The 25,812-nt window shown below is 34.9% G+C and overlaps 1 protein-coding gene across 1 annotated transcript in view; it reads right to left on the bottom strand.

Annotated features, from left to right (window-relative positions):
- The window catches only part of SPOCK3 (SPARC (osteonectin), cwcv and kazal like domains proteoglycan 3), a 194,705-nt gene that overhangs the window by 14,692 nt on the left and 154,201 nt on the right, over positions 1-25,812 (bottom strand). The window contains exon 7 of the mRNA XM_082759052.1: positions 7,844-7,963. Coding sequence (XP_082615178.1) covers positions 7,844-7,963 — 120 coding nt within the window. The remainder of the gene's footprint in view (positions 1-7,843; positions 7,964-25,812) is intronic.

Raw genomic sequence — 25,812 nt, 5'->3', positions numbered from 1 at the left:
GGCAGTGGGGGTGGAATTAGATGATCTTTAAGGTCCCTTCCAACCCAAACCATTCTATGATTCTATGACATGAGAGACATTATCACCGGGTGACCCAGAACTCAGAAATTAATTGCCCCAAATCATAGACAACATGTATTATCACTTGAGAGCCAACTAGAATACTGTTCTTATGCATTTTTCACAGTTGTGACACAAAGCAAAATGAAAGTGAAGGGGAAGAGTTAATACAATAAAAGGATAACAGTTAATTCCTGTTGATGTTAAGTACCACGACATCACACTGAGGAGAGCAAAATTGCTGCTCAGATATCTGAATTAGGGGAAATATTTTTTTCTCTCTCATTTTATCTGCTTATGTGAAATCTATTTCCATATATGCTAATGAAGTGGGCTTTTATGCAGCTATTTCTGAACGTTGTCGAAACTCGGTGAAAGTGAACAGAAGTATTAAGGGTTTAGCTGAATTTCACCTAATGCATATACTGCAAGAGAACTTGATTTAGAAAATGTGAAGTATCAGCATAAGCTTCCTTCATCAGCCAAAACAGTCCAAGGGAAATATTATTGAGAAACCCACTCCTCATCCATGGCTTCCATATTAGCATTCAAAACATTACATCAAAAGCAATCGAGAGAAGTGTTCCTATGCTTCTGATTATTTTTCAGGGGAGAATTTCAACTCTTAGTAAACATAATATGCTTTTCAAGGTAAAAATATTGTTTGCCTGGTTATTACACTCATAATTAATACATCTTTGTGTACATTGAGGAAGATAGATTTTGTCATTGTTTACGTGGAAATTGAAATAGCATATATACATATGGGTCACACACTGTATTATGTAAAAATTATTTATACAATATACAAGAGAAGTAAATAGTGTGAGCCTTTCTGCTATCAGCTCACTGTAGAGCATAATGAAAGGCACTGACAAATCACATGTGAATAAACACACGTGCACTCTATGCTAGAGTGCAAACTGCCATCTAGATCATGGCCTTTCCTTGTTCAGCTTGCAAGTTGCATAGAAAAAAGGTGTTGCACTTGTGATGGATTTGTCTACCATCTTGGTTATTGGAAAACTTTCAGCTAACAAAATCTCACAGCTGAGGCCTACAATGCAAAAGCTGGGAAAAAATTTTCTTTCCCAATGTAGTTTTATCAGGACAGACTAGAGCTAGAAGGACTAAGCTTTGGGGATGATTAAACAGATGTGAATGCTTTCTGTCACATTTGCTGCTCATTGAAATGCTGATCTAGCTGAGAGTCATCCGGCTCCATATTAGCCCAAGAGATAGCATGAGGCATAGTACTCTGTCACCTCACTGTGATTACACAGATAGGAGTAGAGCAAGTAATGCAAAACATGGGGAAAGTACCAAAAGTCTTATGATATACATAGGAAAACTGACTCTCATTTTGCATCAAATTGTGGATGGGAAAGAAATAGAGCACAGCTGCAAAGTCCGTTAAACATTTGTGAAAGGTTGCATCCTGAAGTCTCTCCTTCTCCAGGGGGAAAAACAAACAAACAAAAAAAAAAACGACGTTACTAGTTTGGTAACAGGTTGACATCATGGATTAAATGTATTCTGTGGAACCTCATATCAGGCGGGCCATTTTATTAATGAAGTGATTGTTAAGGAAAAGACATTTGAGAAGGGAGAATTAAAATAAAATGCTACAAATAAGCATCTATGGATGTTTCATTGTGTACAAAAGACAGAGTTGAAATAAATGTCAGCCAACAATACAAGTTTAGTTCATTCAAATTCTTAATTTAGGTGAAGGTGGATGAATTTAAAAATCCTGCTCATATGTACTTCTGAGTATGCTAACCTGAAAATTCAGATAGTCATTAGAAGAACCTATTCCTTCCAGAAAAGGTGACTGCAGCTCAGATAGTATGATTCAGTCTGCCAGCCTCTAAAACTTTCCAGTAGAGGATATTGGACACTGTCTGAGATATTCTCTGAAAGAAGCCAAATTCTCAGTAAGTCAGGATTTTCAAGACATTAAAAATGATGTTTAAAACTACACCTTTTTATCTCTTAATTCAGTGACTGTATGGGAGACTACAGAGAGCAGTAAGCAATGTTTTACTGTTCTGTTTACCAGTTCAGTCTGTACATTGGGGTTTCTATATATGCTTCAGTAAAGACAACCAGGGAAATGTAATTTATCTCTGTATAATGTCAGCTATATCATGTCTCTTCTTAAATCAGGAACTTCAGATCATCAGAACGAAGTAAAAACCTCCAAGTAATATCTGAAATTATTGATTTTATTTACACTTTTCTATACAGAATTAGTCTTTTCTTGCTTTGATCTTATATGGATATTTGACAATTCCAGTGTAATAGTATCTCTCCATACTAATTTTAGACAAGCCATTTGCAAGTAATGTTCTTTCACACTTATATTTTTTCTATTATTTACAAAATTATTAGTGTATTTGAATCCAAATAATCGTACTATTACCAAGCCATAAGAAGATTTTTTATTATCAGTAGCCTCTGGTCCTTCATCTCTTAACACAAGGAACACAAGTATTCTTCAGAAATAGACTGCCTGTTAACAGAAATACTTATGGGACTTATGGTATTTTTGTGCTTCGCATTTGATGAATTAATTCCCTAGAGTTTTATCACACAAAATTAGTAGAGAAATAGAGTAATTATTTTAAATCTTTAAATAGATGAGTAAAATCTCACCTATTTTTTCAACTCTTTATTTTCTCATCAACAAGGGAATAATAATGGGGGTACTATTGTAGAATGGGGGTGAAGTATTATTTCCCTTTTGTGTCATCTAGATAGGCCATAAATGGGTTGAAGACAAGATTTAAGGTTTTATATAGCATTTGTAATAATGATCTTTCTAGAGACATATACTCTGAATTCACCTGAGCACAAAAGGGATCTTGGAAATAAAGTGTTATTAATTATTAGAAATATAATAGTTTCCATAACTAGTAAGATTCAGACAAAAAAAAAATGTGTCAGTTAAAAAACCTGTGTAACTTGGTAAAAACACAATATAGGCACCTTATATTTTTAACTTGATATCAGAATATTGATGCCTCTAACAGAACATCAACTTAAATACTATTGTTTGGGCTGTTTAGAAATACCAGTCATGATTGTAACCATAAATGAGGAGCATTTAATAGGTGAAACAACTCTGAACTGTACTAGCAAGGCACAACCAACTTCCACTGTATCTACCTAGGGCAGAAGGACTGAGTCTTTTAATAAATACCGTTCCAAGTGCCACCAGAGAGACTGAAACAGGAAGAAAAATAAATGCAAACAGACAACCAGAAAGGATGTCACAAATTGCTTTTTAAAATGCAGAATGGTTTGTCAGCAAGGAAGAAACTACGACAAGAATAAAAGGTAGCCTGGGAGAAAGGGTGCTATGACAGATTTTTAAATCCCCATCGGGAATGAATAAGTCCAGGGTTCTGCTGGAATGATTAGGACTCTGAAATCATTAGGAAGTTGCATTCATGTATCTTTTCGTTGTAGTTATTCTGCTGTATAGATCTTTAAGATTCATATGCTAATACATAATTAAGAAGTTCTTTGCAGTTGTTTCTAGTCCAAGCTGTCACACAACCCTAAAAGAGGGGGTGGACTCCGTTTAATCTTGATACACTTAAAAATTAAGATGCCTGCTGTTATGGACCCACTAAGACTTTGGAGACCGACTTTTGCGGGACTTTATTAGGGATACTCCTTCAGAGTTAGCTCTTGACAAACAACTGTAAGAATTTATTAATGGTATTAGAAATGATATTACCATGCTGAATGATTATCATTCTTTTTTCATCTTTCTTTGTGATTTTACAGGGACATAGAGATCCAGTATTTTCTTCTAAACCACAGAAATGTAGTTAATTATAGTATCTTTTGCTGCCTCAAAATGAGGACCTTTCAAGTTCAGAAATGTACAGAAAACAGAAAAAATACAAAGTTGCATTAGCCAAACCAGTTTTTAAACATTTTTATATCACTAAATCAAAAAATGTAATACCAATTGAAGTACCAATATTTTACCACGAAATTCAAACCCTTTCTGCCTACTGAAGGACTGTCAGTTTGCAGTAGACTGTCAAATTAATTAGATCAAGTAAGTATGGGCCAACTATAAAATTGAGTAAATATCAAGCAAATAGGATCCTTTATATTTGAAAATATTTGTTTCAGAATTAGATATTAGCAATTTGAGTAACTGATCATAGTACTGAAAAACTACACTCTGAATTGTCATTGTTCAGATATCTTTGTGAAACTCTGCAATTTTGTCCAAAAGAAGAAAATATAAGGCAATCTGAACACCTAACATGAAAACATTTTCTTAAATTTGATTTGGCTCATTTTAGTAAAAAGAAAATAAACATGCCGAAGACTATCATCACAACTCCACATTTCCAACCTAGCATTCCTATAACAATTACCAAACTTTTCAACGTTCTTATAACAATGCTATCTCTGTTTTAAGGTTGATGAGGTATAATTCCTTGAAACAGAAAGCCAAATTTAAAACCAGCTTTGTCTTGAATTAATATTTTGTACTACATTCTAGATATTTGTGATTGAGTTCTGGTATGATGTTACAAGTGTTAGTCAAATATTTCTGACAGTACCATGTTCACAGGGAGTTTAAATACTGTAGTGCAACACAAACAGACTTTTCCACACCTTTTATTTCCTTACCTGTCAAATAAAAAGAGCCCTGAAAAGACTATTCTTAGCCATCCAAATCAATCATTTTTGCCTCTCAAAAAATCGGAAGGGTGGGAACCAGTTTAAATTGTTGCTAAATTTCAGTTACCTCCTAAACCATGTGTGAATTCTTTACAATGTCAAGGGAGAAAAAATCACAACTATGAAGGCTTCCCAAAAGGAAATTCGAAAAACTGGGCCAGAAACTTTTTTTTCCCTCAATTGCAATAATTGTATTTGAAGATAAGATCCTCTTCTGAAGGGTTTTAAAGGCAAATAAATCTCTCTAATTGCCTTAGAAAGATTCCATTATAAGATCAAGTCAGGTACAAAAGATCCCCACAGACACTAACATTTTGAATTGGATCATGATGTTTGCTACAGAAGTGAATAGTCAAAGACTTCCCAGACCAAAGTTTTATGCAATTGATCAACCTGTTTTAAACACATCCAGGTATCTTACAACTGCTTTGATCTACATAATCTAAGCACATGGTTATTATTTTCTGCATTGAAGATAATGTTCTTTGTTCATAAACATGAACATTTAGGATGTACTAGACAAAATCTACATTAGGTAAAAAACATTCAATCTTACCACTTAACTTCGAAAACAAACCAACCAGTCTGAACATGCAACAGATTCCTAGGTCAAAAACTTCACAAGGTCCAAAAATGTAAAGGGCTCATACTTTTAGAGTCACACCTATTAAAAGTCTTAGATCTTCAGTCTAAATACAGTCCATAATTTCTATTATAAAATAAAAATTAGCAGACAAATCATAAAACAAATGTAAGTACAAAATGTACAGGTACATAAAAGTACTTGATGCTAAAGCTGAGTTTTAATTGAGTGATGAGATAACATTAGCTATATTATTAGATACTTTTTTTTTTTATTACTACACTGTAAAAGCTTATTTAATGAGCTTTACAGTTTGTATTTCTGTTGATTTCATTACTGCATGAGAAGAACAACACATGGCACACAAGTTATGTGCACCAACCAGAACATAAACTGGAAATATATTTTCTTAATGTTTTTCTCAAGATCAAGAAAAAGTATCATACCTATATTACTACCTAACATTCTTGCATTAGCACCATACTTCAGAAAGAGTTTTTTCTCAGTGGTAAGAGAAGTAATTCCCAGATAAGACAGAATCATCTTTAATTCATTGTGTTTTAAAGAATTATAATTTTATCATGAAAAAAATCACAAAAAGAAATGATGATTCCAATTAAAACAACTAAATGAACATGGTGGGGTTTGGGGGGGGGGGGGAAGGAGGGTGCTAGCTACGAATATCAATCAGGCAAAAGCTAAAATGTCTCAAACACTGAAAAGGTTAATAATGAAGGTATTAAAGTAATCAGCCAGTGTTGGCCATATTCTGTGAAATTTGTTCTCTGCAGGAATTCATAGTTTGCTCTTCATGTGAATGTAAGGTAGAGTTTTAAGACTTACAAAATCTAACTTGACTCTCCTCCAGTAGGTTGTCACTCTTTAAACTAATATTGCACATTTTAAATAAATTTGCTATTTTAAATTGTGGTGGTTTTACTCAGGTGGGCAGCCGAGCTCCACCACAACCGCTCTCTCACTCCCCCTCTCCTCAAAGAGGAAGGGGGAGAAAATACAACACAGAGAACTCGAGGTTTGAGATGAGAAAGGTTTAATTAAAGGGAAATGGAATGGGGAGAAAAAAAAAAAAGAAACAAAAACAATAAATCCATGCAGAAGTACAGAGAGAGGGAAAAAAAAAATATTCTCTACTTCCCATCAACGAGCGATGTTCGGCCACGTCCCGGGAAGCAGGGCCTCAAAACACGTAGTGGTTGTTCAGAAGGAACAGGCCCCTCCCCCACGAGAGCCCCCCCTTTTATTGCTGAGTGTGACATCAGGTGTTATGGAATATCCCTTTGGTTGGTTTAGGTCAGCTGCCCTGGCAATGTCCCCTCCCCAACACTTGCCCACCCCCAGCCTGCTGGCTCTTGGGGGCTTGGAAGGAGTCCTGATGCTGTGCCAGCACTATGCAGCAATAGACGCAACACTGAAGTGATATCAGTGCTGTTCTAGCTACAAGTGGAGAGCACAGCACTGTGTGGGCTGCTGCAGGGAAAAGGTGACTCCAGCTCAGACAGACCCAACACATAAATAAATTTGATAATTGTATTTTAAAACTTTAGAAAACGTTTTTACAAACTTTACTGATTTCTACAATAAAATGTCTATTTACATATTTGTGATGTTTAAAAATAAATTATTGCCCCTACTGTTTCAAATTCATTAGTACTCCTTAGACTTTTCCAATTCGAAGTACATCTTTGAAAATTGCTTTTTACATACAAGCTTCTTTTTTGTGTGTTTTTCAGTACGAGTACTTACAGTGACATCAACTAGCAATCATGGGTCACACATAATTAGAGCTCCTGTACATTATTTCTTATTGCTAGCTATTCTGCAACTCACTTTTCTCTACGAAAAAGTTGCTCAAAACCCCTACTTGTTTCTTTTCCTTTTTCTCCTCATACAGCAGCTAATTACCAAGTACATGTCCACTGTCACTTTTCACAGAATCATCTAGGTTGGAAGAAACCTCCAAGATCACCGAGTCCAACCTCTGATCTAACACTAACAAGTCCTCCACTAAACCATATCACTAAGCTCTACATCTAAACGTCTTTTAAACACTTCCAGGGATGGTGACTGAACCACTTCCTTGGGCAGCCTATTCCAATGCCTAACAACCTTTTCAGTAAAGAAGTTCCTCTTAATATCCAACCTAAAACTCCCCTGGCACAACTTTAGCCCATTCCCCCTTGTTTTCTCACATACATAAAGGTTTAAATGATAGCTTTGTGACTGGTAGCTGCCACATATTTTCTATGAGTCTTGCCAAACAGCTTTGAAAGTTTAAAGTTAACATCATATATCCTTACTAAGCCACATGGGTTGGCTTCATAAATACAAAATTAACCTTAGGAAAGCACAAAGGTATGGCCTCTTTAAAACATACATAGGTAAGGCAAGTATTAGCAACAGAAATACAGAAGTATGGAAAAGTTTCAAAGGGATCACCAAATAACATAAGTAGAAATCACTTACTTGTTCTTTCAGGCCTCTGAATAATCCTAACCTTCTTATTCTGAATTCCACTTTCATGAAGCGCCTTAAACCAGTCTCTCAACCTGTTTGCAACCTCCCTGAATTCGATGTCACTGCATACTGGAAAACAAAATGCAAAATGTTAAATGTTTTTCCCCTGAGTGCCAAATACAACTTTACAAATTATGCTTCAAAAATGTAGCACATGTAAAATAATATAAACATGCTTGATCCACAGTTTGCTTTTCTTCATAAAATTTACTTTCATTACTTAGGTAGGCCTTCAAAGCCCATCGGGGATCCTCAGAAATAAAATTATGATGTATAATGCAATTAAGGTATATATAAATTAACAAAATCCCTTTTAAACTACTGCAAACAACAAGTTCTAGTACAGATATTTTCACATCCTGCTGTAGAAGAGGTTGCATGACAGAGAGTCCCAGGACAGTCTTTTAGAGGTTCATTGTTATGTTTATTGAGGCAACAGTACAGTCAGCCCTACCAAAACACACTGGAGATTTAGACAGATAATGCAGGAACACCCTACTTGATTCCCTACACTGGAATGTGAAAAGAGTAAACAGGGTAGACAGATAAAGTCCAGATAAAGTCCTTCAAAAACATACTGAAAGGTTATTTGATTGAATGCAGTTTTGCAAGCCAAGGATCACGAGCACATAACTGTAAAAGGCAACAGTGTGACACATTGGTGATCAAAAGGATGGCTTTGACCAGAAACAGCAAAAGTAGAAAAAGCACACAAAATTGAAGAGACTATCTGTAGCATCAAGAGCTACAGATAGGTAACAGACTGGCTGAAGTGTTGTACAGTACTGTTAGTTAGTACTGAGGCCAGCAGAAGAGACATGTAGTAGAGCTGTGCAGAGACAAAGCGTACTAAGCTGCTGGAGAAGATGGGAAAGAGAAGGTATGTTTGGAAATATCCATTCCAGAAATCTGTTTTCCCATATCAGGTGTTTGAGAGAAGCTGGGAGAAGATGAGAGAAGTAATAGGACCTGGAAGACTGCAAAAGCAGCAGGAAGGCAACTAGCAAAAAGGCACTGGATGAATTGCTTCCCTAGGTAACAAAATACCTCCACCGGCTCTTGGCAACAGGTACAATTTCCAAATGATATCAGCATAAAAGTGCCCCAGGGGAGGTTCAGACTAGGACACTGGGAAAAATATTTTTACTGTGAGTGTGCTAAAACAGTGGAACAGGCTTCCCAGTGAGGTGGTTGATGCCCCATGCCTGTCAGTGTTCAGAGGCATTTGGATAATGCCCTTAGTAACATGTCTTAATCTTTGCTTAGCCCTTAAGTAGTCAGGCAGTTGGACTAGACAATCTTTGAAGGTCCCTTCTAACTTAACTGTTCTATTCTATAGTCTATATTCTAAAACAGGATCATTTTCCGAGTCTGCTAGTAACTGACTAAGCTACAACCTGAGTAGCTTGTAACCTCACAGAATCACAGAATTTCTAGGTTGGAAGAGACATCAAGATCATCGAGTCCAACCTCTGACCTAACGCTAGCAGTCCCCACTAAACCATATCCCTAAGCTCTACATCTAAACGTCTTTTGAAGACTTCCAGGGATGGTGACTCCACCACTTCCCTGGGCAGCCTGTTCCAATGCCTCACAACCCTTTCAGTAAAGAAGTTCTTCCTAACATCTAACCTAAAACTCCCCTGGCTCAACTTAAGCCCATTCCCCCTCATCCTGTCACCAGGCACGTGGAAGAACAGACCAACCCCCACCTCGCTACAGCCTCCCTTGAGGTACCTATAGAGAGCGATAAGGTTGCCCCTGAGCCTCCTCTTCTCCAGGCTGAACAAGCCCAGCTCCCTCAGCCGCTCCTCGTAGGACTTGTTCTCCAGGCCCCTCACCAGCTTCGTCGCCCTTCTCTGCACCCGCTCAAGCACCTCGATGTCCTTCTTGTAACAAGGGGCCCAAAACTGAACACAGTACTCGAGGTGCGGCCTCACCAGAGCTGAGTACAGGGGGACGATCACCTCCCTCGCCCTGCTGGTCACACTGTTCCTGATACAAGCCAGGATGCCGTTGGCCTTCTTGGCCACCTGAGCACACTGCTGGCTCATATTCAGCCGACTATCCACCATCACTAAGGCCGCACAAGTTCACAGCAGTGCTCTTGGAAATAAATCTCTAGTTCAACTTGCTTTACCTTTATTATATAGCAATCTATAATGTTTGGTGATATTGCCTTCAGCACACTTTATTAAACTGAACACTGTGAAACACCTATTTTTATTTGAGTAAGATTGAAACATGTCATTATGTCAACAACTGTCAATGCCTTTAAAACAGCAGGCATCCCTGCACTTGTTTATTCATCCTTTGCTTAAAACATCTCTCTTAGGACTTCAATTCTCTCCATGAAAGACTTAGATGGAATATATACATACATTTGCATATATTGCAAATATATGAACAAACTGACATTTTATTTAAACCCGTATTGTGCTTTTTTCTTGTGTGCTGGAACCATTTTTTTTTCTTCAGATAATTCAATCGAGAACTGAGAAAAAAATTGTTAACGACCCACAGGCATACATATTCAAAATTGTCATTTGAACTGTGACAACCAGATGAAAGTGGTCTCCTGAGCCAAGACTCCACATCATAATTCAAACTCGTGGGACTTCTACACTTGCTACAACAACGACACCTTCCCTTACCACTCTTGCACCAGCTGATAGGCTAACATAAAGAATCTGACATTAACTTGGAACACCCTGCCCCTTTTTAATTTCCCCTCTCATGACAGGAGAAGTGACATAATGTTGTTTTCTTCTCTAACTACCCTCCCTGGATTTAACAGAAAGACTTTTACAATTGAATCAAAGGGTTTGGAATAAAGCATAATCATTAGGAGTATCTAGCCTGCTATTTAACAACTTCCATTTATCTACTCTGCACAATGCTGTGTAACAATACCACAAATCCCAGAAACAGGACAGCTACATTAGTGTGGTGCACCGACCTGGCTTTTTTCATCTTCGTCTAACTTGTCCATGTGCAGTGCTGTGTTGATTAACCTCTGATTCTGAGTTGTCCTACTCAGAGGCAGCATATGAGCATGTTTTTCACAACTCTCTCTCACACACGCACACACATATATGCATATATACACATGAGAGAGTGCCAGGTATAAGTAAAAGCCCAGATTGAACAATATTAAAAGAAAATAGCACATGACAATTGCATGATGGAGAGAATGTATGAATCCTCCATTTTGTAGAAGCAGATAAATGACACGCTGAAGATAACCATCTCCTAAACTCATTAAGCAGTAATAAAAGCAAATAGTGTTTCTTTAATGACTATGCATAAGAATATGATGTATCCATCATCTGTTACTAGCCACTGCCATGTACAATATGACCTAAAATGTAATTTTCTGTGTTTTTGTGAATTATATTCCTTTCAAACTGGAATGTGCATACAGCACATTTTGGGCATCACAAACATCCCATATCAGATCTCAGATTAGGGGCATTCTTCCAACTTCAACTTCTAATAACCTTTTTCCCAAACTTTGGTTGATGCTTTAAATTATGGTTTCTAGATCAAAACAAAGATCGAGAAAACTATCGCATTTTTTGGTTAATTTTAATTATTTTGATAACTTTACTATGGGAATAGATCATCTTCAAAAATCAAGGCAATGCAAAACATGTTGATTATAACTGTCATTTGCCTATTTTACACCCCATAGCTACTCAAGTGCTGGAGTCAGCTCTCAAACACGGCAGGTAATTACATTTACTGTATTACCAATTTAAATGCACAGTGAATTTTCAGCTCATGACACTTCTAATATGTCAAGTAAAAGCAGATGTCTTCTGTATGTGAAATATACATGAGAAATGCAGCAGAATTACACTGATCCGCACACTTAATAATTTACATGGACAAACAGTGTTCTCATCAAGGATTTAAAGCATGGTTTTAGAACAACAGCTGATATTTCAATATTTGAGTATCACATTTTTTTTAATCAAAGAACTTTCATTTCATTTGCTAACATCCCAGAAGAAGATTTAAATAGTAGAACCAGCTAGCAAATTAGAATTTTTGCCATGAAAATTTCTATCATTTCCAAGGGATGCTTAAAATATGTTAAAATTTTAAGTAAGTTAAATAACCACTAATCAATCATGACATTTTACTTTGACTCAAGAGTCAAAGTAATCCATTGGATTTATTTTTTTTTTCTCATTTTCCCTCCTTTCCCTCTCCCCCTTTCTCTATTTTGGAATTTTCCATTGAGAAATTAAATTTCAGGTTTCAGTATACTTCCTGTTTTTCAGAACACTTTTCAAGATCTAGCTATGCTAACACTAAAATAGCAGCAGAAGAAAATTAAGAATGTATTTCTCATTTTATGATGCCTGTTAGGTGGTTTTGGTGGAATTACTTAAGGTTAATTCACTATATTTGCCAGTATTCATTCACTTTCATGGTTACTCCTGCATATGATCCTCTCTAAATATTCTATTATGTTATATTTATTATGCTTCAATATTTATATATATATATATATATATATTATTTTCATAAGATGTATATATGTAGTGCTTACAGGGAAAAAAGGCCAATACTATCCTATAATGAGAATTAAAAGATTAAAAAAAAAAAAAAAAAAAAGAGAGAGACCTTATCAGAACATGATATTTTATACTGGAAAATGATGGAACAGAAAACAAATTTACATGAGTACGTAAGGAACACATAGAATTGATGCAATCAGAACAGATGAGGTTGGAGGGGATAGCAAAAGATCATTGGGTTCAGCACAGGGTATTAGTGGGGGGGGAATATCCTTAAAGTAGTACAGAAATTTCTATAGTTCGAGGTTATCATATCTGTTTGGGAGACAGGATATCAGCCATACATACACACACAAAATGAAGATTCTTAATAATTTCTAAAATGACTTAATCACATTTCAAGTTTTTGTTCCTGTTTTGACATTCTTTAATTCTATGATTCTATGACATGTAAGAACCTTTCTATGATACAGGCATGTAAAATGAAAGTAGCAGCAAAATAATCTTTAAAATAGTAAAATAAAGAATTACCACTGAGAAACAGATCAGTAAGGTTTTTTCAGCTTTCTACAAACATTCAGATGAATGGACTTAAAAAAAACAAAAACAAAAACAAAAAAAACCTTCAGTCTAAGAAGTAGCTTTCTGAAAGTCATGAGAAGTGGTAAATAACACTGAGACGTTATCAGAGATACAAACAAATTATTTTTTTTCAGAGAAGCTGGGCTGCACAAAGTAACCCTGGGCTGAACAAACTAATTCTAAGCTATGCTTAGGTAAAATCTTTAGGTCACAAAAAAAAAAAAAAAAATCAGGTATAATTACTGAAAATATCTAAATTGGTTTTGATTTAGCTTGTCTCAGTAGCACCAGCCACAAGGATGCTTGTGAATAAACCAAGCATCTCTAACCAAGGAGATCAGCCTAATGCTCTGTTCACTAGAACACTATTCGCCAATGAAATGTGCTTGCTCAAGGTTATGCTATATTATGAAAAACTGTATTAATTAATGCACTCTAGAATATGTTTAGGGACTTTTCTTCCCAGTGACCAACTTGAAAAGATACATGCTGCTGAAAACATTGTATGCATTGATCTGTGCTGATTTAAAATAGGTCATGATGAAGTAATTCAGATCTATTCAGACGATTATTTCACCTGATAGACTAGGAGATGAATCTTTAATGGTGAAAGACAGACAGTAAAGGTCATAAAAGGTTAGACAGTAATCAAAAAATGCATATTAAATCACATGAATCCACTCAGGAACCTGCCAAGAAGTACTTCTGTTTTTGTCTAATGCCAATGTAAGGGATTCCTGCTATTACAATCAATTCTAGCAGCCATTAAGAGAATTAGTATGGGGTAAAATGAAGTCACCAGCTCAAAGGTTACTGGAGTCTCCTATCATGTGAAGTAATAAAAACTGACTGTCTTTTAAAAACAACTTACATGGCTATGCAAAAACATGAACAGATCTGAAAACTTGTAGGTACCCAAGCCAGAAATGTCTTTCTTTATAATAAATATTATTTAAATGTTAGGTGGAACCAACTGTTCAATTTGTTTTCTCATACAGTAAATGTTACAATTTGTGTTGGCATTTGAATATAATTTACTGATTGGAAACAGAATATGTGAAAATGCTAATCAGTATATGTTCTTTCAGTGCCTTCAACTCAAGCTAATTGATGAAGAAGTAAAAATAGTGCTACTGAAAGCTATAAACACATGCAGAACATATTTTGGGACTAATGTAGTGAATTGAATACTCTTACATATTTAAACCAATTTTAAGCTTTCTGACATAACAGAAAATAAAGTAATTTAACAGTAGACTTTTTATATAGGTACATACACATATAATAAAATTATCTGTAATTCAACAAGTGTAAATCATTACCATGTTGAGAAAAGCACATTAAAATACTGTTGCATTACGGAGTAATTTTTTGTTAAGTGAAGGTTCAAAATGTGATTTGGAAAAAAAATATGTGATAACACACCCACACTATGTAGCATCATTCACAGTAATGCAGGGCACCATAAGATTGGAGACAGAACCTGTGTCTACTTTTAGAAGAGATACTTTCACCTACATTTTCAGCAGCAGACTTCAGTTCAAAATTAAAATCTAAGTACAGAAGGCCTGAAAATTATGAAGGAAGCTATAAAAACCTGAAGATATTATTAAAATACAATTTAATGCTATTTTGAGTGTAAAACTGATCCACTCATCTATCTTCTGTGTCCCACAACCAGAATTTTTCTTAAGTCTTTACATAACGGATCATACTATAACTCTCTTCTGCTCCCGAATCTGCTAATGGCCAGTTAGCCTGAAAGCTATGATTTACTGTCTGTAAAGTCTTAGCGGCCAATGGGATTAAGCTGTGGGAGCAAGATTAACCTTTGTTTCAGAGTGACATATGAAGAACCTTGAAAGAAGGCAGACTTCCAAGACATACTTGGCATGATGTGTTTGTACTTACCACGACTTCATCAGGTGTTTCAAGGTACACCCTCCTATAATTGCAAAAAAAGCATTCCCAGCACATACAATCTCATGCATTCAGGCAGAACTATATTTAGAGATTCATGTGCATAATAAAATAACAAAAAGTAAACTTAGAGAGAACACATGGACAATCTGAAAAACAGGATAACATCAACTCCCTCCTACAGCAAACTAGGAATTACTCCTACCTGAGATGGGTAATTTAACAATCAGTGTGTACTAAAGCAAGACTTCTGATCGTCTCAGCTTTCTCTGTTTCTTGGGATCATTACAGATGATCACAGAATAATTTAGGCTGGAATTGAACTCCAGAAGTCGTTTAGCCATGCTAAAAGCAGGTCTAATTACACCAGGTTGCTTAGGGCAGTGTCCAGTCATGAGTGTCCTGTGATTATCATGCCATTTACATGAAGGTTCGTCACTACACAAAAGACTATCCCTCTTTAAAATCAACAATATACTACAATCTCATAACTCCAAACTGTTTTCTCCCAAAAGTAAAAGAGCATTTTTTCCATGCTGTAACTTGGAGATTGCATCCAGCTGTCCAGAATTACTAGACATCCAGATACTGGTTACAGCAGCAATTCCAATACAGTGGTAAGAATGCTTATTTAGAGCACTTCACAGCTGATGCTTAGAGAGCCTGATGCTCTTTCAATGCATTACCTACCATTCATGTACTACTATATAGCTGAACAGTAAATCTAATGCCCCTGAGATGCACTGATAAACTGCACATCCAGTAGTGCATATAAATGTATTTCTTTTCCAGAGAGCCCAGTGTGAAAATATGGTAACCCTAATACTGGCATTAGAATTCAGTGCTGCCTTTAAACACATCATCTATTAAAGTAAACTGGAACATTATATAAAAGATACCTACCCAGAATTAGTGCTCTGTAAGGCTTCCATTCTGCACACGTTTGTGAATTTAACCCTAAGTAACTGATTCTTCAAACTGAAAATGCCAGGCTCCAGACTAAGGTTAGTCCCCATCTGGGGACTCTGAACATCTAAGAATACCAGAACTAAAATTGTAGGCCAATGGTCTAACAATTCCTGCAATAAATAGCAGCTTTCTAGCTCAGTATCATCTGTCACAAATGCAAAGCATAATGTATGGTAAAGATAAATGCATTTGCCAAAAAAATGTAATATTTGTCTGAAGGACAAAAAGCCCTTCAAGCTCATAACTAAAGGATGGGACAATCATTTAAGTTATCTTTCCACAGTCTCATGTGTATAATCTGAACTTAAAACAAATAAATAAATAAATAAAATTAAAAAAAAAAATGTAAATTGAAAAGCTTTATATATATATATATTTCCATTTCTATAAAATGATGGAGTTTATTAGCCATCTGTTACCTCTAGGGCCTATGATTTTAGGAAGATACCTTGAAATTAACGAATAAAAGCATTCTGATTTCCTTACTATTTAACTAAACATAATGAATTTTCTACTTCAGTTAGTCTGTGTTATGAGATAATTAATATAAATGCTGTAGATACCATATCAGGGAACTGCAGCTGCTTATTCCTACTGCCTCAAATTAATGTTCCATACAGACATTCCGCGCATGATTAATGTTTCATAAAATTTAAAATGATTTCAATTAAATTATATTTTCAAAAAATAAAACTGATTTTCTTGCGTCCTCACAATTTTAAAGAATCCAGATTTAAGTATAATGACCACTTCTGATTGCAGGAAAAATAGTAGTAACTACAAAATACAGAATTTATGCACTGAAATACTATTTTCAACTTGAAATACGTAAACTTCCTAAAGCATTGTAATTATATAAGAAGATAGTAATTCCTTAATCTGTCAGAAGTATCCCAACTCTACTGTGTAGTTAATTTATTTTCTAGAGGGCAGTCAACATATATGGCTTCCTTTGCTAACTACTACTAACCTTAAGTGTTGGTTATAATTTCTCATCATGCTCTGCTTTTTTGAGCAATTAATTTCTGAGGATTATATTCTTAATTTGTAAATTGCACACTTAGGAAGCTAGATAGCAAAAACAAAATAGCAAGGGGGCAGTCTACTATAATATGTTATCTTTCAAGATTTTTTCATGCCCATAACTTTTTTTGTATTCCTTTGAATCTAGTATTTCACATAATATAAGATACCAAAAGTATCAAATAGGGATAGAAAAGCAATAATTTTAGTGGTGAAAGCTTTCCAGCCATTCCCAAAGATGAGGTAGTTTTCCAAATTCATTTTCAAGGCTTCCTGAAAGTATTATACGGCATTGATATAAAGTCAGGACATTTTCTTCCTTTCAAGATCAAGATTGACAGGGACAAGTTTTATGGGACAAGTTTTTTCCAACCTTGTAGACAACAACAATAACAACAAGACAATGCTCTATGTAAAGAAAACAAAACTAAATATGAATTATTCGTATTATTCCTGTACTTCAAATCAGAAATCAGAAACATTCTATATTGATTAGAGGCTTCAAAGGTCTACCACACTGGGTGGAAGGAACTGATGGCCTTCCTATTGTAAGAGAAAATTACCACTGTGCCTTGATAGGACTGCCCACTGGTTTACACCCTTTTGTCTGCAAGAAAGGATAGCAGAAGTGAACACTAGATTAAAACACAGAGTAATAGAAGTTAAGTAAAATGTGTTCTGTGAGAGTCTGGCATACTGGAATTTTGCATCACCTTGGATCCTGGTAATGTCTGACAAATTTAAGGTTGGCATTGAAGCAATTTTCTTTTTGTGTTTAGATTGTGATTTAATGCTTTAAATCACTTTGTATGTGTTGTTTTCTTGTATGCTCTTCTTGAATGCTTAACCACTAACATTATCCATAATTACTTAAGATTGTGCATTACAGTTTTCTGTGGACCTGTCAGTGAGGTCTGAGAATAGAATCTCTCCGATTTACTGAATTATTTGTACCTTTAAAAGCCATCAGAGGTAGACAAGACAAGCTCTTTCTGTACTACTGAAGAAAACTATGGCAGTCTATCCATTACATTGATAATATAATGGCAGGACCTACTTCCCTGGCACAGGAATCACATGCACTGTGAGATGCAAACACTACTACAGTGTGCCAACGATTCACTGAAAACAGAACTCTACTTAACTAAATGTAATCTGCTGCTGTGTATTCACATGAATTTAGTAATCAGAAGTTGAAGGATCAATGAAGAAAGTAATGGTTTTAAAAATATATGATTAGGGTACAAATAACCGAAATGTTTACACATGCATACATGAAAATATGTTAGGTAAGTGCAATTATATTTTGCTAGTCTATGTACTGAACACTAAATGGATTGTTCGTGAATGTCTGATGCAGTTCAGAGAATTTTTATAAGCTATCTATGAATATTCAGAAAGACAGAAATTTGTTTAGCTTTGGTGTGTTCGCGCCTATACATCTTTTTAAAACCAAAACTCCTGCACTACAAAAAACATTTTTGGAAAGGAAAGGAAAATTTTTTGAAAGTGCTGTTTTATAACTACGTAAGAAGGATATGAGAAGCACATACTGGTGTGGCACATAGATGTGTTAAAATGTTAGAGGGTGCCTTATACCAGTGCACTGGGAAACTTTGCAAGATAAAAAACTATACTGCTTTTTCATTCAGTCTACAGCAAGCACTTAATGGAGAAAACTATTCTCAGAGGCATACCTGAAAGGGGAACGGATACTTCATGCCAACAGAGAGTCTGTTGATTCTTTAAACACAATCAGTTAAATGCCAGAACCCAAGGCAAACCAAGGACAAGAACCAAGAAGCAAACCAATGAGCTACAATATTTGACAATTCAAACATACCCTTTATGTGATGTCCAACATTCATTCACTCCAAGCCTGTAAGTCCAGAAATAGAGACTACAGCTTGTTCAGCATAAGAAGAAATAGCTCCAGAGCAAGCTAATAATGGCCAGTGAATTATTCTGCAAAGCATGACAACATTCAGAAAAGAAATACACTTTGGTTGTTCTCTTAGTTTAAGGGATAGATTTAATATCCTTCTTCAGGGGAGATATAGAACTGCAATGCTGAAGATGAACTGGCTATCATAATAAAATGCTTCTTTATAAAGCAGTTATTAAGTAAACATGCAGAAGTTTACCATTAGTAAAACTTCCAACTTTCTACAGAAAAGAAAATGAGACTTCCAGAGGTTGGCATCCTTCTTTCAAGACAAAAGTTTCAAGATATAATTAATGAAAAAATGGAAAAAAATCCACCAAAAAAAGGTTTCCCTTTTTCGTCATTTCTTTTAACCTATTCTGACTGATGTGCTAAGATAATACAGGTTTTCTCTGAGCAGACTGGATTCTAACCTCAGTGTTGCCTTTTTCCCATTTCAGATCAGAGTCCATGCATGTAGATACAATCCAGTTGAACCTAGCAACTGAATTTCCCTTTTGGAAAGTTCAAACTATGTTTCTCTGATGTAAAATACCCTGTCAGTAAGCACCAAAATACAAAGTTCCTCATCTATACGGCCCTTCCAGTTAAACTGAACAAAGTCTAAAAGGGGAGAAACATAAGATACTTGTTATTTGACCCACTGCATTGAATAACTCTCCTGAACTCTTTTAAAGTGCTCTTCCTTAAGCATTCACAGAGGTAATAAAAATTTGACAGCTAAGTCACTGAAAAAGCGAAACTAACTTACTTGGCTTGGCAACAGAAGATCCTGTATAAGTTAAAAAAAAAATAAAAATAAATAAATCAAAGAGAACAATGAAGTTAATGTGCAAGGCCAGTAGAGAACTTGTAGCTTTCACCATTTGCTGTAAGACCAAATATAATTTCAAGGGATTCTATATTTATAATGTTGACACTGAAGATTTCATAAGTCTATGAACTTTCTCCAGCAGAATGTATGGCATTTCTTCTGTTAAGATGAATACCTGGTCTCCAAACAGCTCTGTGCTTTCTTCTGCTACCTGTACACATTCTGTGGCATCTAGGAAGTGTACAGCATTCCTTTGGAATGCTTTAGTAGCTGTCAGAACTATAGTATACATTACAATTTGAGCCCATCAGAAATGAAAAACAGGCTTCAATCTGATGAAAACCTGAAAAATGAAGAAAAAATAAAGAAAGGACTGAATTAACTTCCTCTTGCAGAGAGAACAAGCTTAGTAGAGACAGAAACAGGCAGAAGAAAAATTTGACTACAACAAATGCAGCAAAACAGTAACTTCCCATCATTAACAATGCCAATTCTATGGCTGCAGAGTCATGCATAAGAATGGCAGCTTTGGGTCAGAGCAAACTCTATCAAGCCTAACGTCTCATTTCCACAAGAAAATTATCACAGATGCTGTGGAAATAAGACAGCGATATTTTTGTGGTATACTTTCTCCCCGTTTGATCCATGAGATGCTTTGGGTTCACTGAATTTAAGTGGGTATTGAGAAATCTGACCACTTCTAACTGCACATTCCATGTTTAAGGAAATACTTTATTTTTATGAAAGGACAGGGAAATAAAATATGCATGATAAAGATCTTCCTGAAATCTATTAATCATCTATTCACATCCCATAAGGGTAAACTTACAATGCACAAGTTGTGAATCCTATTAAGAAGTTGCTTTGTCACCTACATAACAGCATAGTAATATTACTATTTATGAGACTCCACTGTTTAATTGAGCCAGGTAAACTGTTGTTTTCTTTTTGTGTAACGGATATGGCCTATAAATACTGGAACCAACTTCTTTACAACCTCTGACAAGATATGGTCTGTGTGGGTTATGAAAAAAAAACTAACAGTGACAACAGTACGTCAGACTTATGTAGCTCAGTACTCAGCCTCCAAGAATGGGCAAAGTGGATGTGTGGTGAAGCACACATGAACATTTGCTTGATCTTTAAACACATGTGCATGAGGCTTTTTAAAGCCAGATATGAACTTCTGTAGAGAGAATAAGTAAGAAAAAGTAATCTGGTTTCTCTTTTGGTGGCCTCAGCCCAAGGCAAATGTAATTTAAAAAATCCTTATTTTTTTAAATAAAATCTGAGGTAATGCTTTTAGCTATAAAGCAAAAGATTCAGATTACACTGAAATGCTAGTTTAATGTTAACCAGCTGTTAAGTTCCTAAGACACGGGATCCAGATATATTTTCTGATGTTCAGAAAAAATTCCTATCATACTGAAATCATCAGTAAAATTCTTGCTCATTTCAGTACAGAATTTCGTCACTACTTATCTGTTGTCTGCTCTAACTACTTGGTCCTCTGAAGAGGAAGGAATTGCTAATGTGATCAACAGACATTGTGGTGGCATTGTTTATACAATTTTGTTGGCATTATTCACAATCAAAATTCATTTTTTCTTTTTGGTTTCAAAAGTGAATGAATGCAGTACTACCTGAGTCCATTCAATCAGGACACTTCATAAACTACAACCCATAGAAATAAAAAATATAATCTTCCTGCTTAAAGAAATATAATATTTTTTAGAAAAACAAACAAACAAATGAACAATAAAATGTGTTGCATTGCATACAAAATCTATAAAACAAGAATGTGCATTGTTTTCTGTATTGTGGTTGAGGACGTTTCAAGAAAAGAAGCTCATGGACAATGAGAGACGCTAAGCAATAATCTATTCAGTTATAATTTTGCTTGTTAATCATAAAACAGGAAAGATCTTTGAAGTAAATAGATGCGCTGTCAGCACCTTTGCCTACAGCTGAAAAGAACTGTCAAATATCACCAGCTGTGAACCTTTTCTCCACTGCATCTGAGACTTTGAAATAACTGTTACCCTAATAATGGCATCACTGTTCTATACTGTTTGCAAAATTTATGGAACAGTTTACACTGTCAGTAGCATCAGTACTTGGTTAGAAAGAGTCTGAAAATAATGCATCAGTTGTCTTAACATAAATAATAATAAAAAAAATATTCAAATGTTCACTAATAATGGTTTTAAGGATATTCTAGTAAAAGCAGTGATAAATATTTATAGTGTGAAATTATGTCAATGTTTTATATATTCTTTTGTCAAAATTATTTTAATAATTTTCTAGTTATCATTCACATACATGTAGTTCTTTATTTTATGTTAACGAACTGCAATTCAATAATGAACTGCATGTTTCCCTTCTGCCCTTTGTTGGCAGTACTCTTAAAAGTATTTTTTATTCCTGAAATAACATCATTAACTACAGATAAATGTGCATAAATATATCACAGTGATATATAAATTTTGGTGGTCACAAAAAGAAAAAGAAAATAGTAAAAGAAACTAGAACTCTCAATTCTTCAACAGTGATTACCACCAAGATTAGCATGGTATGGTGGAATTGTTAGAAACTTTTGTATTCTGTTTGGAATAGCTGGACCACTAGGCTGTTCAGGTAGTTTTTAAACATACTGGTAACTGACAGCCATATGTAACCCAACCATGGTCAAAAAAATGTGGCTTTGTTATCATAGTGCTGAGCTGACATTGCTTTCCTGCCTGCACAGCTCATTGCCTTGGTTTCAAGATGCAGATACCTCAATGACCTGCAGACTACAGCAGAGTCCTGTTCAGCAAGGTAAAACTAAGGCACAGCAAATATGTCCAGAAAGAGATTACTAGATTCAGTAACAGGTACCACCACACAGAAAATTTGCTTGGAGATGAATGGACTTTTTACCACTGTTCATCTTTCATTAAATGAACAGCATTTCAGGTTCCAATTCTGGGGGAAATCACTGACTTCACTATGGCCAGTTTTTCCTTCAATGAATATGAAAAATCTCACTACTCCACTGTGTGAAGCCCACTCTTCCTCCCAGTTTGAGGCCTGTAATTTGAAGAGTATCATTTGCCTATCAGTTGAATACTTGAGTTGACTTGGCATTTATTCAGTTGCTGCTGCCTAGATCTATTACAAATGGACATCATCACATATGTTGAGAATTAAGAGCCAAGATTGCTATTATTTCTCAAGATGTAAGCTACTTATAAATTGCTGGGTTAGTCTCGATTGATATTGAATATCTCCGTTAGAAACAATAAAAAAATTTCCATGGCTGCCCATGGAATAGTAAGAGTTGGTAACTAAGACAAAGAATAAATATAAGATATTGTACACAGCACAGGATACCTTTGTTGCAATTTAAAGTCAATCATGAAAGACTGATTTATATTTGTATTGTTTTAAGCAGGCCTGCATATAGTAAGCACTTTGAAAAGATCATTAAGTATAAAGAATAATTTTATTTAAAATATAACTATACAGCAATTACAGAATTACAATACTAGATCAGCAGGCAATTGCTTTAAGCTGTATCTGACAACCAAAATGTGACTATTCCGGAGCTTTTTTGATTTAACTTGATTTAATGTGCTCAAACTTGCCTTATGAGCTTGGTTGTTTCCTGTAATGTTAAGACACATGCAGGCTTTATTTATTGATATAACTTTTTTTTTTTTTTTTTTTTTAACTGTATCCCCTAGAATAAAAATCCAAAATGGATGAATTATTTTAATTACTGATTGGGATAGAAACAGGTTCTTTCAGTGCCCCTTTGCCACAGACAACACTACAGCACGTGCAGCAGAACAAGGCTATGGGTGTTACTGCTCCTTTTTGACAGAAAACTTGGTTTACATTTATTGACGCTTTAGTTTAAATCTATCTGACCTTGTACAGAACCAGTTAAAGAGTATAGCATTCATTCTCTTGGCTCACCTCTGACAGCAGTAATGGAAGGCAGACATATTCAGAGTATCACCACTATTTCTGTGGTGAGTTTAGGACTGCAGTGTATGCAAAGCAAGCAAAAAATAAATAAATGAATAAATAAAAATAAAAATAAATTTTCTGCAGGACATTAGGTAGCATGGCCAACATTTGCCATTAGCATGATCTAGTTTAACATTCTGTGCGGGAAAATAAAAGTTCAACTCGTAATTTCTGAAACCAGACAGCAACGAGTTATGCTTGATTTCTTTAAGATATATACATATATATTGAACCCTAATAGCTCCAAGTTGAAATGAGAAATTATAATAAGAACAAAGGCAAACCACCAAACCCAGAGACATTTCACTTGCAATTTCAAATGGTATTGTAACATAAAGATAAAATATAAAAAAATACATTAAAGCATTAAAGGTTACAATAAATTGGTTTTATTTTACAGGTTAATAAGGAAAAAAAGTATTTAAAAATCATAGAAATTAACTTATTTTTATAACCTTCCAGATAATACAATTACAGGGTGGCCTTTTATTCAGTTCATCCAACAACTTTATGAGTTGTGAACTCTCAATTTTGAAAGAAAATGGGAATTGGAAAAAATGGGAAAAAAGTTCAAATCTTTAAATAGAGATGGATGTAGAAAGATAAAGTCTACCAAAATTAAAACTTTTAACAACTTGGTGATCAAAATAATCAGCAAATTAACCAACTATGAATAAAGACTCCCTTGTTTAACAAATTGATGTGTTTTAAGAACATGTATTTTTGAAGATTTTTTTTCTTTGGTATCTAGAGCAGGTAAGTTGCTGAGAAAACTGGAAGATTCTGTTCATTAAAAGAACCAGCACCACCAACAACAAAAACCTACTTCCAAATTAAGAAAGCTGCGTAGGAGAATATTTGTTAAATTCAGTGTATTTTCACTGAACAGCTCAAGATAAATTTTCAGTTATTATTAACTATGAAAAGCAATTTACTATTTTTATTGTTATTAATAGGGAATGTCAACATTGCGATATATACAAGCAATCAGAGCTAGATCATTTATTCTGGTTAGCAAAAATCAGTACTGAAATAATGCTAAAGTTGACTACCAGTGGCTGATCGTAACTAAAAGCCTGTATCTGCTTGGGAAAATAAGAAACAACAACAAATATCAAGATTCATACTGATTACTTAAACTGAAGTTTTCTAAACATTTAAAATAATAATCATAATAAAATATGTATAATAGATTGTTTGAATCATAAGAAATATCGTCAAAATATTCCCATTAATTTTTATAAGCCTAAGTGTCTTCTGAAAATTTGTCCTGGTAAATTAAAAATAAAAAAAGCAATAAGCAAAATAGTCAGACTGTACATCACCAGGTGCCAAGGCCATGAATCGCATATAGCAGCTATCTGCATTAATATTCTCATTATTCTAAGAAGACATTAAAACTTCAAGAGAAGACACCTGAGAGAGATATCTTTTAGTCTAAGTGCATCTATTTTTAGTATTTTAGTACTAAGTGTATCTATTGAGATACACTGGTAGTTTCACTTTTAATGTAAACATCTCTTTTGATGCAAGATAGTACATATCACATGTCAGAGGCTTAGAGCAATCATTCACAAATCTACACTACTGAAGGAAGGAGGATGAAACTTGCTTTGGTTGAAGTAGATTGATTGTTTTCTAAATGGAACATGTCATGCATTGTCTATAGTTATAATCCACAAACAAACAAACAAACAACTAATAAGGTACGTGTTGTTAAAATCTCTAAAGTTAACTGACTTTGAAGTTCTGATCTAGTGTCTCTCCTTTTGCAGTTGCATAGATGCAAATGAGTTATTTCACACAATTTAAACCTTGATCAAAACAGTTAATATTTAAACTATTTGATCAAAATTACACAGTCAGGAACATTAAAATTTGATCAACTATTCTTAGAAAAAGTGAACAATCTAGATATACAGAGTCAAAGTCACTTGCAATGTTTTATGGGAAATGTATACTAAAATCTTTACAACACTAATGAACCACTGTGGACTTTAGACATGTTACATTTTTTGCTTGTTTTCAGAAGGATCTAATGATTAACATACATAGCCATATGAAAGAAGACCATGAAGAGCAGCAGCTGCTTCACCACATGATGGACTGTTGCACTGAA

This window comes from Aythya marila (genome assembly GCF_965140915.1).
Source record: "Aythya marila genome assembly, chromosome: 4".
NCBI classification, from domain to species: domain Eukaryota; kingdom Metazoa; phylum Chordata; class Aves; order Anseriformes; family Anatidae; genus Aythya; species Aythya marila.
This window is presented reverse-complemented; position numbering and strand designations above follow the sequence as displayed.